The sequence below is a fragment of the Drosophila albomicans genome, chromosome 3 (assembly GCF_009650485.2).
Source record: "Drosophila albomicans strain 15112-1751.03 chromosome 3, ASM965048v2, whole genome shotgun sequence".
NCBI classification, from domain to species: Eukaryota; Metazoa; Arthropoda; class Insecta; order Diptera; family Drosophilidae; genus Drosophila; species Drosophila albomicans.
The window spans coordinates 3,639,040-3,651,186 of NC_047629.2; the positions used below are offsets into that span (position 1 = coordinate 3,639,040).

The window sequence follows — 12,147 nt, forward strand, 5'->3', positions numbered from 1 at the left end:
TCACAGGTATAAAAAAAACCCTGCTTATTATCAATTTCTGTACTAAATTAAAATGTATTTAAAAAATAAATTAATTGTATAATTTCGGTTTGCACGTTGACTTTAATCCCAATCCAATTACTTTTTAAAATATCTAAGATACTATCGCAGAACGAACCCACAGAAAAGCTCGAAAGTATCGAAAACGAGTCGATGATTTGGCATCACTATACGCTGAGCTGACATCTCCCGGCTTAAATGTCAATTCGTGCTCTGTACTTATTAATGTTACGAATTTATATTTAATTATAAAATATTTTAAGCAAATTAATCTCATAGTAAATAATCGATTTCTGCGAAGGTAAGTACAATTCACACTTACACATGTCTGCACACATACATGCACATTCATATGTACGTATAAATGTTAATTTGCGTCGTGTTTCGACTAAAAACAGCTGGTCAGTGCGTTAGAGTTGTCGCCATGTGTAAGGAAAAAATAAACGTCGATTGTTATGTGTGAGAGCCACAGGGCAACCCTGGTAGTGATGGTGCTCTTCTTTGTGTTGTTATTGTAGACGAAGCCTAAATAAAAGAAAAAGAAAACGCAAAACGGAATTAGCCAAATTATTATAATTAATTTTCCACATTGAACACCAAAGTGAAATTTAGAACTAAAAAACTGAATTGAAAACGCTTCACAGTTGTCTTTGGCTGCAAAACCTGCTGATGCGCGCTGTTGACTGGCGTCGCTCCAAATTCTCAAAATTTACTGTTGATCCGCAGACAGAGTCGGGCATCATCATGGACAACGAAGCATGTGCGTCTGTTGAGAAGGAACTTGATCGGGTCGTCACCAAGCTGGAGCAGCTCCACGAGAACTCTGCAGCCGAAATCGGTGATATTGCGTCGTTAATGTCCGAGCTGGTCAATGTACTTGGCAATGCTGAGCAAATGGTTGTGACTACTCTAAATACTGGGACGCAAATTAATGCCACCGATAATGTCAGTGGCAGCGGCAACAGCAGCTCTGATGATCCCATGGGCGATGGCATCAACATGCAGGTGGAGACAGAACCGTCGGCACCACAACGTCTCACCGATCGTCAAATGGAAATCATTCGAGAGGCGATCTCCAAATGCAATGAACGCGTGCAGAAGCTATCTACAGAGCACCGTGAGCTGCATGGCTCGGTGTCAAAGATTGGCAAAGCCATCGATCGCAACTATAGCTCTGATTTCAGTTCCACAATGCGTGTGGACGCTCTACAGGATGAAGATAACCTAATGCTACTGAATAAGGCGATTGCCAAACATTACTGCCGCCAGGGCATGGATGAAGTGGCTCGTACTCTCATCAAAGAGTGCAAAATGAGTGAGGATCATGCCCAAGATGTGTTCGACTCGGAGCGTGAATTCGCCGAAATCTACAACATCTGGAATCAGATACAGAAGCGTGAACTGGGAGATGCTCTTGATTGGGCCGTGCGTCACTCCAGTCAACTACTGGAGCGGCATTCGCTCATCGAGTTCCGTTTGCATCGCATGCGCTTCATGCAGCTGGTGTCCAATGGTCTGAAGTCGCAGAACGAGGCCATTCTCTATGCGAGGACGAATTTTCAAAAGTTTGCCGTGCGTTATGAGAATGAAATTGCCAATTTGATGGCTAGTTTTATCTATTTGCCTGGTGGTCTGGAGAATACACCGTATAGGATCTTTCTGTCGCAGGACATGTGGACTGAACTATCGTTCACTTTCCTCAAGGATGCTTGCCAGCTGCTCGGCATTAGCAAAAACTCGGCACTATCTGTTGTGGTCAATGCTGGATGTACAGCGCTGCCAGCGCTGTTGAACATCAAGCAGGTGATGCAGTCGCGCCAAGTGCTGGGCATGTGGAATGGCTGTGATGAGCTGCCCATCGAGATTGACTTGCAGCCTGAGTTTCGGTTTCATTCGCTATTCGCTTGCCCCATCCTGCGACAGCAGACCACCGAGGATAATCCACCTAAGAAACTGACATGTGGTCATGTCATTTCGAACGATGCCTTGCACAAGCTCAGCAATGGGCACATCCTCAAGTGTCCCTACTGTCCCGTCGAACAGAATGCCGAGGAGGCTGTTCGCATCTATTTTTAAAACGTAGTCCATATTGCTCTTTACAATTACAATGTAATCATTAACATAGTGTGAGTCTGTCTGCGCCGCCTTCTCTCAACTCATGATGATGATGATTATGAACTGGGATTTCACATTGTTCTTTTTAATGTTGCTCTATGCAGCGTCAGTTTTCGCACTTTTCCTTAACAATGTTATTCACACAATTGGCAGAAGCTCATTTAGTTTGTTCTTTAGAAAAATTGGATTTGGGCAAAGCGAGCATTGTCTTAAGTAATGAATGGTTGATCCTAACAAACCTCCCTCCCCTCCCCCATATATAATTACCTTCTAAATTAAGTACACATACATACACATATATATACGTATAATAATATAAATAAATAAACATTTATCTGTAATACAACAAAAACTAAATTTCTTTTTGGTTTCTTTTAATCCCATTTCGTCGTCGTCGCCACTGTGCAAACAGGTAAAAACACTAATATTGTACACTGTCCACTCAACCGAACCGGTTTCGGGTTTTTATCGTTTGTCGCCATCTCGAGTTTTCCTCGTGTTTGTTGTTTGCATCGTCTGCAGTGCTTAACGAAGTCCCCTGGCGGACAGCTGATCGAACTCTGAAACTGATTCGAACATTACTTCGTCCAATTACATGTGCATTTGTATGTGTTTCTTTTTTTTCTTCTCTTTGCTTGTTTGTGTGTCATTCGGACTGTGTCTCTGTTTATAAGAAGTGACAACGAACTCTCCACTCTCAACTCTTTTTAACCATCCTCGCAGATTCATCAATTCAATTACAATATATTCCAATTCCATCATCGTACATAAATTCAAGTGAAAATCTCAAAAAATGAAAAACGTTTTGGATGTCATGTCGTTGCAGCAGCACGTGGAAACGAGCAAAGCCCAAAATATGAAGCCCATTGATTATCGGTGAGTTTTATTTGCAACTCTGCCATTCCCTACTTCAATATTAGTCCCTTATATATGTATTTAGCAAGTCCACTAAACCTGGCCTAGTGCCACTTTACATCTTCGAGTGTGCTGCCAAGCTCAAGATGAAGCCACTGACTGCCGCATGTGCTGCCATTGTTTATCATCGTTTCTTCAAAGAGGTCAAAGCTAGCGATTATGATGAGTTCGTAAGTCCAGTATTGTTATTCTCTAGCTCATTTGGTGTTAATCTTGTCGAGCATTTGCAGCTGATTGCCGCCTCATCATTGTATTTAGCTGGGAAGATCAAAGACGACGATACAGTGAAAATTCGCGATGTCATCAACGTGGCATACAGCACTTTGAACCGCGGAAGTGCGCCTCTGGATCTAAATGATGAATACTGGGCCATGCGGGACGCCATTGTCCAAGCCGAACTGCTCATCACGCGTACTCTCAGCTTCGACCTAAACATTGAGCTGGCACACAAGGTAAACACACTTGCATAAGGAAACAATCTGCCTCTCTCCCCAAAATTGTAACGAGACACTTTCTCTTTTATATAGTATTTACTTTACTACATGAAGACATTGCAGGACTGGGTGGGCGCCGATGTGTGGAACTCAGTGCCAATTGCCAAGACTGCCGCCTCCTACTTGCAGGACTTCCATCACAGTCCCAACATCCTGAAATACAAGCCCACACACGTGGCAATCGGTTGCCTCTCCTTGGCACTGCAGACATATGGTGTGCAGGTGCCACTAACTGATGAGTCCGATGAGGCTTGCATGTGGTATAAGCCACTGGTTAAGGACTTTACCAGGGAGAATCAGTGGGAGATCATCGAGGATGTCATTGAAGTGTACAAACATGAGGCGTCGTTGAAGGCCACTTAAGACTAAAATCCCATAACATAAATTTTGGCCATTCCCATACGATTTTTTATTTATTTCCAGCACAAATCATATGCCATTATTTTGTAAGACTCATGGCTGCTCACACTAAATGAATTTCCTGAATATATATATATCGAATCAGCTGAACTACGTCTAAACTCCTTAGTGGCGATGCTTGTGCTTGTGTTTCTCGACACGATGACGGGGTGGCGATGGGCTGGCTCTTCGATTCGAGCGCGCACTGTAGCCGGATGACGTTGCTGGCGATGGAGATCTGCGAAGGAGTGAAGTTCGTGAAGAGCGTTCGGTGTAACGCTTTGGCGAATCCGATTGGCTGCGTGAACGATTCCGTTTGCCAGATCTTCCGCTGCGACTGCTCTCGCCTCCGCTGTACGGTGAATGAGAACGCTTGCGACTGCTGCGACTCAGACTGGGACTGGATCGAGAGCTGCTGACATAGTGGGCACCACTAGCGTACTTGTTATCGGGACTCTCGCTGCGCTGCGAGCTTCTTGATTTTGAGTGCATGTAACTTAGCGGCGAGTCCACAGACTCTGAGGGCGAAGTCTACAATTGAAAGAGGAAATACGCATTGAAAATGCTGCACAACAAATTGATGCGTGGGTTGGTTGGTTGTGCTACCTGTTTGAGCAAACGCTTGCGATAGTATTCAACCTGTTCGGTCAGTGTCCAGCCAGATTCAAGGCGACGTTTTCCCGATTCCAATTCATCTTGATACTGCATAACTTTCACCTCAATTTCCCGCAGTTTTTGACGCTTTTCGTCACTGTATTTTTGTGAGCTCTCGTCATCACCGCTTTCCTCGTCGGAGCTAAAGAATTTTGGTGGATCTGGTGGATCCAGTGTATCCCATTTGCTGGTGGTTATGGCTTGAGCTTCAACTTGTTGCGGATCAACCGTTTCCCACTTGGAAGGAATAAATCCAGGCATTTTGGCCTGCGACTTGTCTGCTTGTCTCGTTGACTGCTCCATAGGGACGCCATCAAGATCTTCATCCACTAAAACCGAAACAACATATGGTTATCAAAATCTAAGTGTTAATTATGAATTGAAAGCTTACAAGGAACCCCATCAATTTCATCATGATACTGCTCTTGTTTGGGCGTTCCACGTTGTTGGGCGGCGCCCGCGGAATCTGGCAGCACCAATTTAAGAGCACTTTTCAATAGAGCAGCACCATCAAGTGGAACGCCATCCAGATCTTCATCGTCTTTGTCATCGCCTGATAACGGAGCACCGTCGATGTCTTCGTCTAAGGCTTCCTCCGAGCGTGATTCCTCTGCTTGGGGTGGTGAATTTGACTGCAATGCAAACTAATTGAATGCTGAAGGAGCGATCCCTTGCAAATGATGGTCAATGTTTACTTACTTGTCGCCCTAAGAATACACTACGCAATTGTGTTAAGAATTCCTTTGGATAGATGGTCCATTCCTCCCAGGTTCGTATTATGTTGCAAACCCTTGTCTTAAAGCCCTCCGCCTTAAGGCGACTCTCAATGGCCAGATAGTAAGTGTGAAGGCTCTCAAATATGTCCAGCAATTGCTTCTCCACGCTATAAATTACAGACAGTTAGTAAACGAATTGACATCATACATAAATTTCTTACGATTTACGAAAGAACGATGCGTTCGATACTTTCACAGTGCAATTGTGAAGTATGTCGGAGACGAGATACAAACGAGCTATCTTTTTGGAAGCCACTGTCTTTGAATTGGCCAGAGACTCGGCGATGCACTCGCAAATCTCGTCAGCAGCGTCTGCATGCTCAATGCAAAAGATCATGGCGTCACCAATACGTGAACGCTCAGGTGTCAAATGGCGTATCAAGTCCTCTAGACGATCACGTTGGCTACGAGAGAGATAAGAGTTTAAAATAAACAAATCAAAAGAACAATAATGAAAAGGGCTTACGCATTAGATAAGGCGCCCTTGTGCACTACAGGCGCATCTGGATCAATGACCAGCTCATCGGGCATGCCTTGAGTGTAGAAGTTTGCTACAGGCGGCTTCCACACTGGGCCACCCTTGAACATGCGAAATTGTTGCTCGCGCCACTCGCTTGGCGTGTCTCCCTGTAGTAGAGAGTAGAGTTTCCAACGGTAGTAAATATGCGCTGGACTCTCGTTGTCGAAGAGAAACGAAAATAGTGGATTCTCCATTTCGCGGCTCATAATCAAGGCCTCAAACATTGGACCCTCGCGTATAACAAATTCAATCATGCGATGTATTATGTTCAGCACAGATCTGTAATTCAAATATTGTAATTCAATTCGAAAATTATCTAAAGATCAACAAACATACTTCTCTGTCGGAATAAAAACTTTCACAACGGATTTGGCCAGCACCTAAATAAATAAAATGTATTATACAATTGGTCAAATTGCAAAATAGCAAAGTTCCTTACTCGCTCCATATTCTCCTTCTCTTCAATGGACTCGTAATCCTTGTAGTTCTTTTTGGGCAAAGTGTTCGCTTCGCTTGGCGGTGGCTGTGCATTGAACGGCAATCCCGATGAAGGCGGTGGCAATGTCAGCTCCAGCAACGCTTGGGGTGCAAAGATTGGAGTATTCATAATGGGCACAGTTTTGCCCCAACCCAGACGCATCTCGTAGCCCATTATATAGCGACCGTTGAGAGTACGCAGCGCACGTTCCGCATCCTTGCGACTCATGTATGCTACGAAGCCACAATTGCGACCGCGTTGCTTTTCTTCTTCAGAACGTGGCCACATAATCTTAATGCTAGCCAGCGGACCATAGCGGCCGAAGATCTCCATTAGCTGCTGTTCCGAGATCTTAGGACTCAAGTTGCCCAAATATAAATTGGTTGTATTCGGATCACCAGTGTCAAAAGAGCCACCTGCATCACCACGAGAAGAGCTCGATTGTTGGGAGCTACTCGTGGCTTGTTGTTGCTGCTGCTGCTGTTGTGGTTGCTGTTGTGATGCAGGTGGATTCGCCACAGCCATGTGCTTATACTTGTGACGTTCCTCACGCTCCTCCTGAATTCTTTAAAGAAGACATTTAGTTAGTGCTTCTCAGAACAACATTAATTAAAGAACTTACTGTCTCAGCTCCTCTTTAAACAGCTCCAAATTGCTCTTTTTCTTCTCTTGATTCTTCTTTTTCAATGTGGGCGCATCCTTCTTCAGATCAGAGGCCAACAACTTGGCATACTCCTCTGCCTTTTCGGAAGCGCTCTTCTCCACCAGCTTAGAGCCTGGTTTATACAGTTTACCCTTTTCGCTCTTATCCTCTCGCCGGGAGCCCGCATCATAGGTGCCAGCCTTAACCCACACTTTAGAGGAGGCTGTTGGTGCCTCTTGGAACGTCTCCACGAACTCTTTAAAGGCCTAAATATCATAAAAGCACATACGTAAAATTTCAATAAATATACAACTTATACGTTACTTACATGTGCCGCAGCAGCTTCATCTTCTTTCTTTTTTTGCTCCTCCAATTCTTTCTTGGACTGCAAGAATTGTTTGATAAATAAAATTCACACCCGGTTTTCATTGCTTACCAATTGTCGTTTAGAAAATGTGCCGACTGTAAAGGCCTCCAACTTCTTTTCACTTATGCGCTAATTATAGAACCATTAGCATACTGTTTTATACTTTTAAAACAATTTCTTACCTTCATTCTGATAAGCTATTTATTATTTTTTATTTATTTTTCTTTCATGTCTACCTTTCCCACTTCTCAAAATGAACCTATCGATACTAGTTCTTAAACGCACATCGATAGGTGTGGAGTGCGGCTATAGGTATCGTAAAGTATCTTGTCAGCCATCGATGCATCGATATGTTATCAATTTCCGTCACACAACAGATTAGTTATTAATATTTTGCCAAATATTAAAATAAAATAGGCTAAGCTGTTCACTGGCTATCGCCGTGTGTAGCGCAACATATTGTTAAGTGTATCGTGAATCATTTGCGGAATAAACGATGGAGCCGCAGATCTGTCGTCTCTGCTTGCGTGGTTGTGGCTCCCAGATGTGTCTCCAAATCTTTGGCGATGCAGCAGCAGCAGTGGATAACAATGTGCCCAACGTAGCCGAAGTTCTGCGCCAACACTTTTGGTTTGAGGTAAGCTTAACTATGTAACTGGATTACAAATTACATGCACACCAATTAGCCATATATACATTATATATGTATACATATATCAGGTGATGCCAAACGATCCGATGTCAAAAGTGGTGTGCAATGTGTGCTGGACTCAGGTTTCGGAGTTTCATCAGTTCTACGTATCAATACAAGAGGCTCAGCTTATTTACGCCAACGCACCAAAATTCAAGCAAGATCCCGATCCAGATCTGATGACTGCGTCGTGGCCGGAGGAAATCATGTTACCAACTAATGAACTGGCTGCGGATGGAAACAGCGAGTGCCGCGGTACCCAACTAAATGTAAATCCTCTGGATGAACTGGACCTTGAGATGGCAACTTATGAGGAGGCAGATGCGGATGTCAATGATCAAAAGGAAATCAAATTGGAAAGATTATCGCCGAGTGAATTCATCAATGCTGTCGATGATGTGGATCTTATTGTAACCCGCAGTGGACTGAAACGTAAACGAGAAACGGAAACCATGGACAAACTAAAGACGACCAAAGTTAAAAAATCTACCCAGCCCAAAAGCCTAGAGAAGCGTAGGCCCATTGCCAAAAGGACATTCAAGAAACAGCAGTGGCCTCCATTCTGCAAGGAGGATGAGGAGCTGATCAAACGCTATGTTGTCATGGGCTGCGAGCTTTGCATTTTCCTGGCCGACGATTTTGATGGCATTCGTGACCATTTCAAGGATAAACATCCCGACGAGCGGCCCTACATCAAATGTTGCGGACGAAAACTGAATAAGCGCTGCTTAATTGTTGAGCATGCTCGACGTCACGAAAATCCCGAATACATTAAGTATGTGAAATATAATACAATTTATTTTAAGATTACCTTGTTTTTCCTTAGGTGCAAGGATTGTGGCAAAGTGTTTGCGAATTCAAGTGTATTGCGAGCACATTGGCTGGTGCATCACGTTCCCGATGACGAATGCGACTTTCAGTGCGATGAGTGTGGTAAACGTTTTTCGCGTCGCAATCATCTGGAACTGCACAAAGGATCCCATGTTCCAGCCAATGAACGCAAATTCATCTGTCCACAGTGCCCCAAACACAATGCGTGAGTAGAAGATTATTTAAACTGGGCTCTGCATATATTAATAAACCATATCCGGTTCAGTTTTGCTACCGAATACCACATGCAGGTGCACATTAGCATGCAGCATCGCAAGGCATCAAATATCTGTCATGTGTGTGGCAAGGAGATCAAGGACAAAGCCGTCTTTGAGAAGCACGTTCGACTGCATTTTGAAGAGAGTGGGCCACGTATTAAGTGTCCGCGTCCGGATTGTGAGAGCTGGCTCAAGGATGAGGACAACTTGAAGCAGCATTTGAGACGACACAACGATGAAGGCAAATCGTTTATCTGTTCAGAGTGCGGAAAGAGTTGTAAGAATTCGCGAGCACTTATCGGTCACAAGCGCTATTCACATTCGAATACAATTTACACCTGCGAACAGTGTGGCAAGACCTTTAAGAAGGACATTAGCCTTAAGGTAAGGATATATTGCACTCCTAACGATTATTATTAATGTCATCGAATTTACAGGAGCATATGGCCCAGCATACTGGAGAGCCTCTGTACAAATGCCCCTTCTGTCCGCGAACATTCAACTCGAACGCTAATATGCATTCCCATAAAAAGCGAATGCATCCAAACGAATGGGATCATTGGCGCAAAACCAAAACGGGCAGCTCACAAAAGGTGCTACCCAGTGCCCAGGTGTCGCAAATGTTCAGGGAAGATCCTGATACGACGGCCGCCATTCCAAATATTTCAACCATGTTTTAAAAACGCATTAGTTACCTCTGCCTTTTGTTTGTATATCATTATTTTTTCTAGTTTAGTTGTATAAATATAGCTTCCGGTTGTTAACCTGTATTGTTTACGCTTATTTTCCTTAGATAGGAATAAATTTGTGCAGCAGAAATGCATGAATAAATGTATATGGAATAGATTTTCAGAATAAAAGGAGCTTAAATTTAAAAAAATGTTGAATAACCAATTTTAAAAAAATTATATATTTTGGTAAAAAATAAATAATTGCTGGAGTACATTTAAAATACAGAAAAAATGCTTTTATTTCGCCCAGTTGTCACTTATCGATAACTGTGCTTAATTTACATATCGATAAATAGTTCCATAAAAAATTGTGACGTCGACACACGATAGTCCAAATATCGCGAGTAATCTCATAGTTAAATTATTACTTGACACAAACAGCAACGTCAACAACGTCGAAATGAATGTAAGTTTAATGAAATAAAACAATTTCAAATGACAACAACAAAAAATAAATGCAAACAACCATACGACCTGTGGCCACCTGTGGTTAATTAAATGTTTTCGTTTCCATATACCCAAAACCAGGAGTCTGAAATACCCATAGACATCCATACGCTGAAGCTGCAGGATTGGCTGATAAGCAGACGCATCGTGCCCAAGAATGTGCAGGCTCCCATCAAGGACATACATGCAAAGATAAGCAATGCGCTGCAGGATATGCCAGCCAACGATCAACTGATTAAGCTGCTCTCAGGATCTAGTAAGTGTTCCACTCTGGATCAACTTTCTGCATTGTTCAATATTCTTCTGTTTTGTAGATATAAACTATCTGCATGTCAAGGAGATTATCGAAATACTCAAGCAGACAGAGAAGGACACGAAAAGCGTGTTTGGCACCTATGGCAGCCAGCGCATGAAAGACTGGCAGGAGGTCAGTCGCCTCTACGAGAAGAACGCCACTTATCTGGCCGAAACGGCGCAGATCTATGTGCGCAATGTAAACTACGAAATCCCAGGTGTGCGCAAACAGATGACCAAGCTGGAGCAGCAGACAGATGAGTGCTTGAAGCGAGCACATGATCTCCAGAAGCCAGAGGCCCAGCTGCTTGCCGAGCACGCTGCTTTGTTGGAGCAATTGGGCGTGAAGGGCGACAATCTGCATGCAGAGTTTATTGAAGTGCTCGCTGGTCTGCCGGAATTGTATAAGAAATCCTTGCAGGACATTGGCCGTGTGCAGGCTGGCATTGATCTGTATGCCGAGGTCAGTGGACAGAGCCAATGTCTGCCCATCTTGCGGCATTTGGTCGAGCACGGCAATACAACGGTCTATCAGTATATACACAAGGAGGCGCCGCTTGCCATCGAGGAGCCCGAGCTCAGATTGAACTTAAGTGGAGGCAGTTCGTCAAAGGGCAGCGAAAACAATGAAATCGATTTTGGAACCGATGACAATGGAGGCACATCGTCAACAGTGTCGGCAGAAATCATTGATTTTGGTGATCTGCAAGAGAACGATGGCGGCAACATCGACTGGGGCATTGAGAGTGCGCCGACGGATGCGGTGGAAATCAATTTCGACATACCCGTTGAGGAGTATGGCATCGTTGTCGAAGGCACCGGCATGGATGGTGGCACTGCCAAAGGTAGAGGTCACAATATCAATAAAGTGCATAAAAATAATTCAATTATTCTGCAGGTGATCAGGCTTATACCTTGCTGGACTCGCCCAGCTACCGGGATCGTTTCCTTGATGAAACCTACGAGCTGGAGGCGTTCCTGCGTATGCGTCTCTATGAACTCAATCACTTGGAGTCCTCCAGCAATATCATGTTCTCCCTCATGGACAACATTGCCACGCACGACAGCGAGAGCATAGGCAAAATTTTGGCCGATGTTGAGAGAATCATTCAACAGAGCTCCGATGAGCAGACACGTCATCTCTTCCAACTGAAGCATTCCCCCAAATATGCCGATCTGCTGGCCAGTAAACTGCAGCAGATGACCAAAGCCGTGGATAAGGTGCGCCAGACCCAAGAGCTGATGAAGAAGCGAGCTGTCGAATTGCGAGAGCAGCGCCAGCAATTAAATCCCGTCCTGGACGAACTTATTGCTCAAACTAGGACTCTGCAGGAGTATATCGAAAAGGATATTTCCAAACGCTATAAGAATCGTGTAGTTAATCTTATTGGTGGCGTTAACTAAGATGTTAGTGTGTAGATTCAATTGTTTATGTCTTATGGAAAAGTGCAAATAAATTTGTTACAAAAAGTATAATTGTAAAAAAACAAGACCAC

General features: G+C 43.8%; 5 protein-coding genes across 9 annotated transcripts; 4 read left to right on the top strand and 1 right to left on the bottom strand.

Annotated features, from left to right (window-relative positions):
* Positions 1-219: 219 nt before the first annotated feature.
* On the top strand, positions 220-3,953 carry LOC117572519 (cyclin-Q). Of its 4 annotated transcripts, none has more exons than XM_034255379.2 (5): positions 220-340; positions 2,984-3,030; positions 3,095-3,239; positions 3,300-3,521; positions 3,597-3,953. In XM_034255379.2, exons 2-5 carry the CDS (start codon positions 3,011-3,013, stop codon positions 3,924-3,926), a joined length of 717 nt encoding a protein of 238 aa, XP_034111270.1. In that variant the 5' UTR covers positions 220-340; positions 2,984-3,010; the 3' UTR covers positions 3,927-3,953. The 4 variants fall into 4 exon arrangements, with proteins under 4 accessions (XP_034111270.1, XP_034111268.1, XP_034111267.1 ...); XM_034255377.2 differs by having other exon boundaries at positions 223-340; positions 2,878-3,030; XM_034255376.2 differs by lacking the exon at positions 220-340 and adding an exon at positions 2,663-2,759 and having other exon boundaries at positions 2,878-3,030.
* On the top strand, positions 504-2,507 carry LOC117572518 (E3 ubiquitin-protein ligase RMND5A). Its single transcript, XM_034255374.2, has one exon. The coding sequence runs from the start codon at positions 709-711 to the stop codon at positions 2,113-2,115; it is 1,407 nt and encodes a 468-aa protein (XP_034111265.1). The 5' UTR covers positions 504-708; the 3' UTR covers positions 2,116-2,507.
* Positions 3,951-7,682, bottom strand: LOC117572515 (U2 snRNP-associated SURP motif-containing protein). Of its 2 annotated transcripts, none has more exons than XM_034255370.2 (12): positions 7,583-7,682; positions 7,470-7,529; positions 7,362-7,418; positions 7,013-7,299; positions 6,352-6,955; positions 6,249-6,292; positions 5,859-6,191; positions 5,554-5,796; positions 5,316-5,499; positions 5,008-5,248; positions 4,569-4,945; positions 3,951-4,493 (listed from the first exon to the last, which is right to left on the bottom strand). In XM_034255370.2, the coding sequence occupies exons 1-12, from the start codon at positions 7,586-7,588 to the stop codon at positions 4,089-4,091; spliced, it is 2,841 nt and encodes a 946-aa protein (XP_034111261.1). In that variant the 5' UTR covers positions 7,589-7,682; the 3' UTR covers positions 3,951-4,088. The 2 variants fall into 2 exon arrangements, with proteins under 2 accessions (XP_034111261.1, XP_034111260.1); XM_034255369.2 differs by having other exon boundaries at positions 5,008-5,260; positions 7,583-7,681.
* A 76-nt stretch (positions 7,683-7,758) lies between these two features.
* Positions 7,759-9,943, top strand: LOC117572516 (transcription factor grauzone). Its single transcript, XM_034255371.2, has 5 exons — positions 7,759-8,037; positions 8,121-8,866; positions 8,918-9,127; positions 9,188-9,563; positions 9,617-9,943. Exons 1-5 carry the CDS (start codon positions 7,897-7,899, stop codon positions 9,857-9,859), a joined length of 1,716 nt encoding a protein of 571 aa, XP_034111262.1. The 5' UTR covers positions 7,759-7,896; the 3' UTR covers positions 9,860-9,943.
* Positions 9,944-10,150: 207 nt separating this feature from the next.
* Positions 10,151-12,132, top strand: LOC117572517 (CDK5RAP3-like protein). Its single transcript, XM_034255372.2, has 4 exons — positions 10,151-10,316; positions 10,439-10,613; positions 10,672-11,496; positions 11,550-12,132. The coding sequence occupies exons 1-4, from the start codon at positions 10,311-10,313 to the stop codon at positions 12,053-12,055; spliced, it is 1,512 nt and encodes a 503-aa protein (XP_034111263.1). The 5' UTR covers positions 10,151-10,310; the 3' UTR covers positions 12,056-12,132.
* Positions 12,133-12,147: the final 15 nt, after the last annotated feature.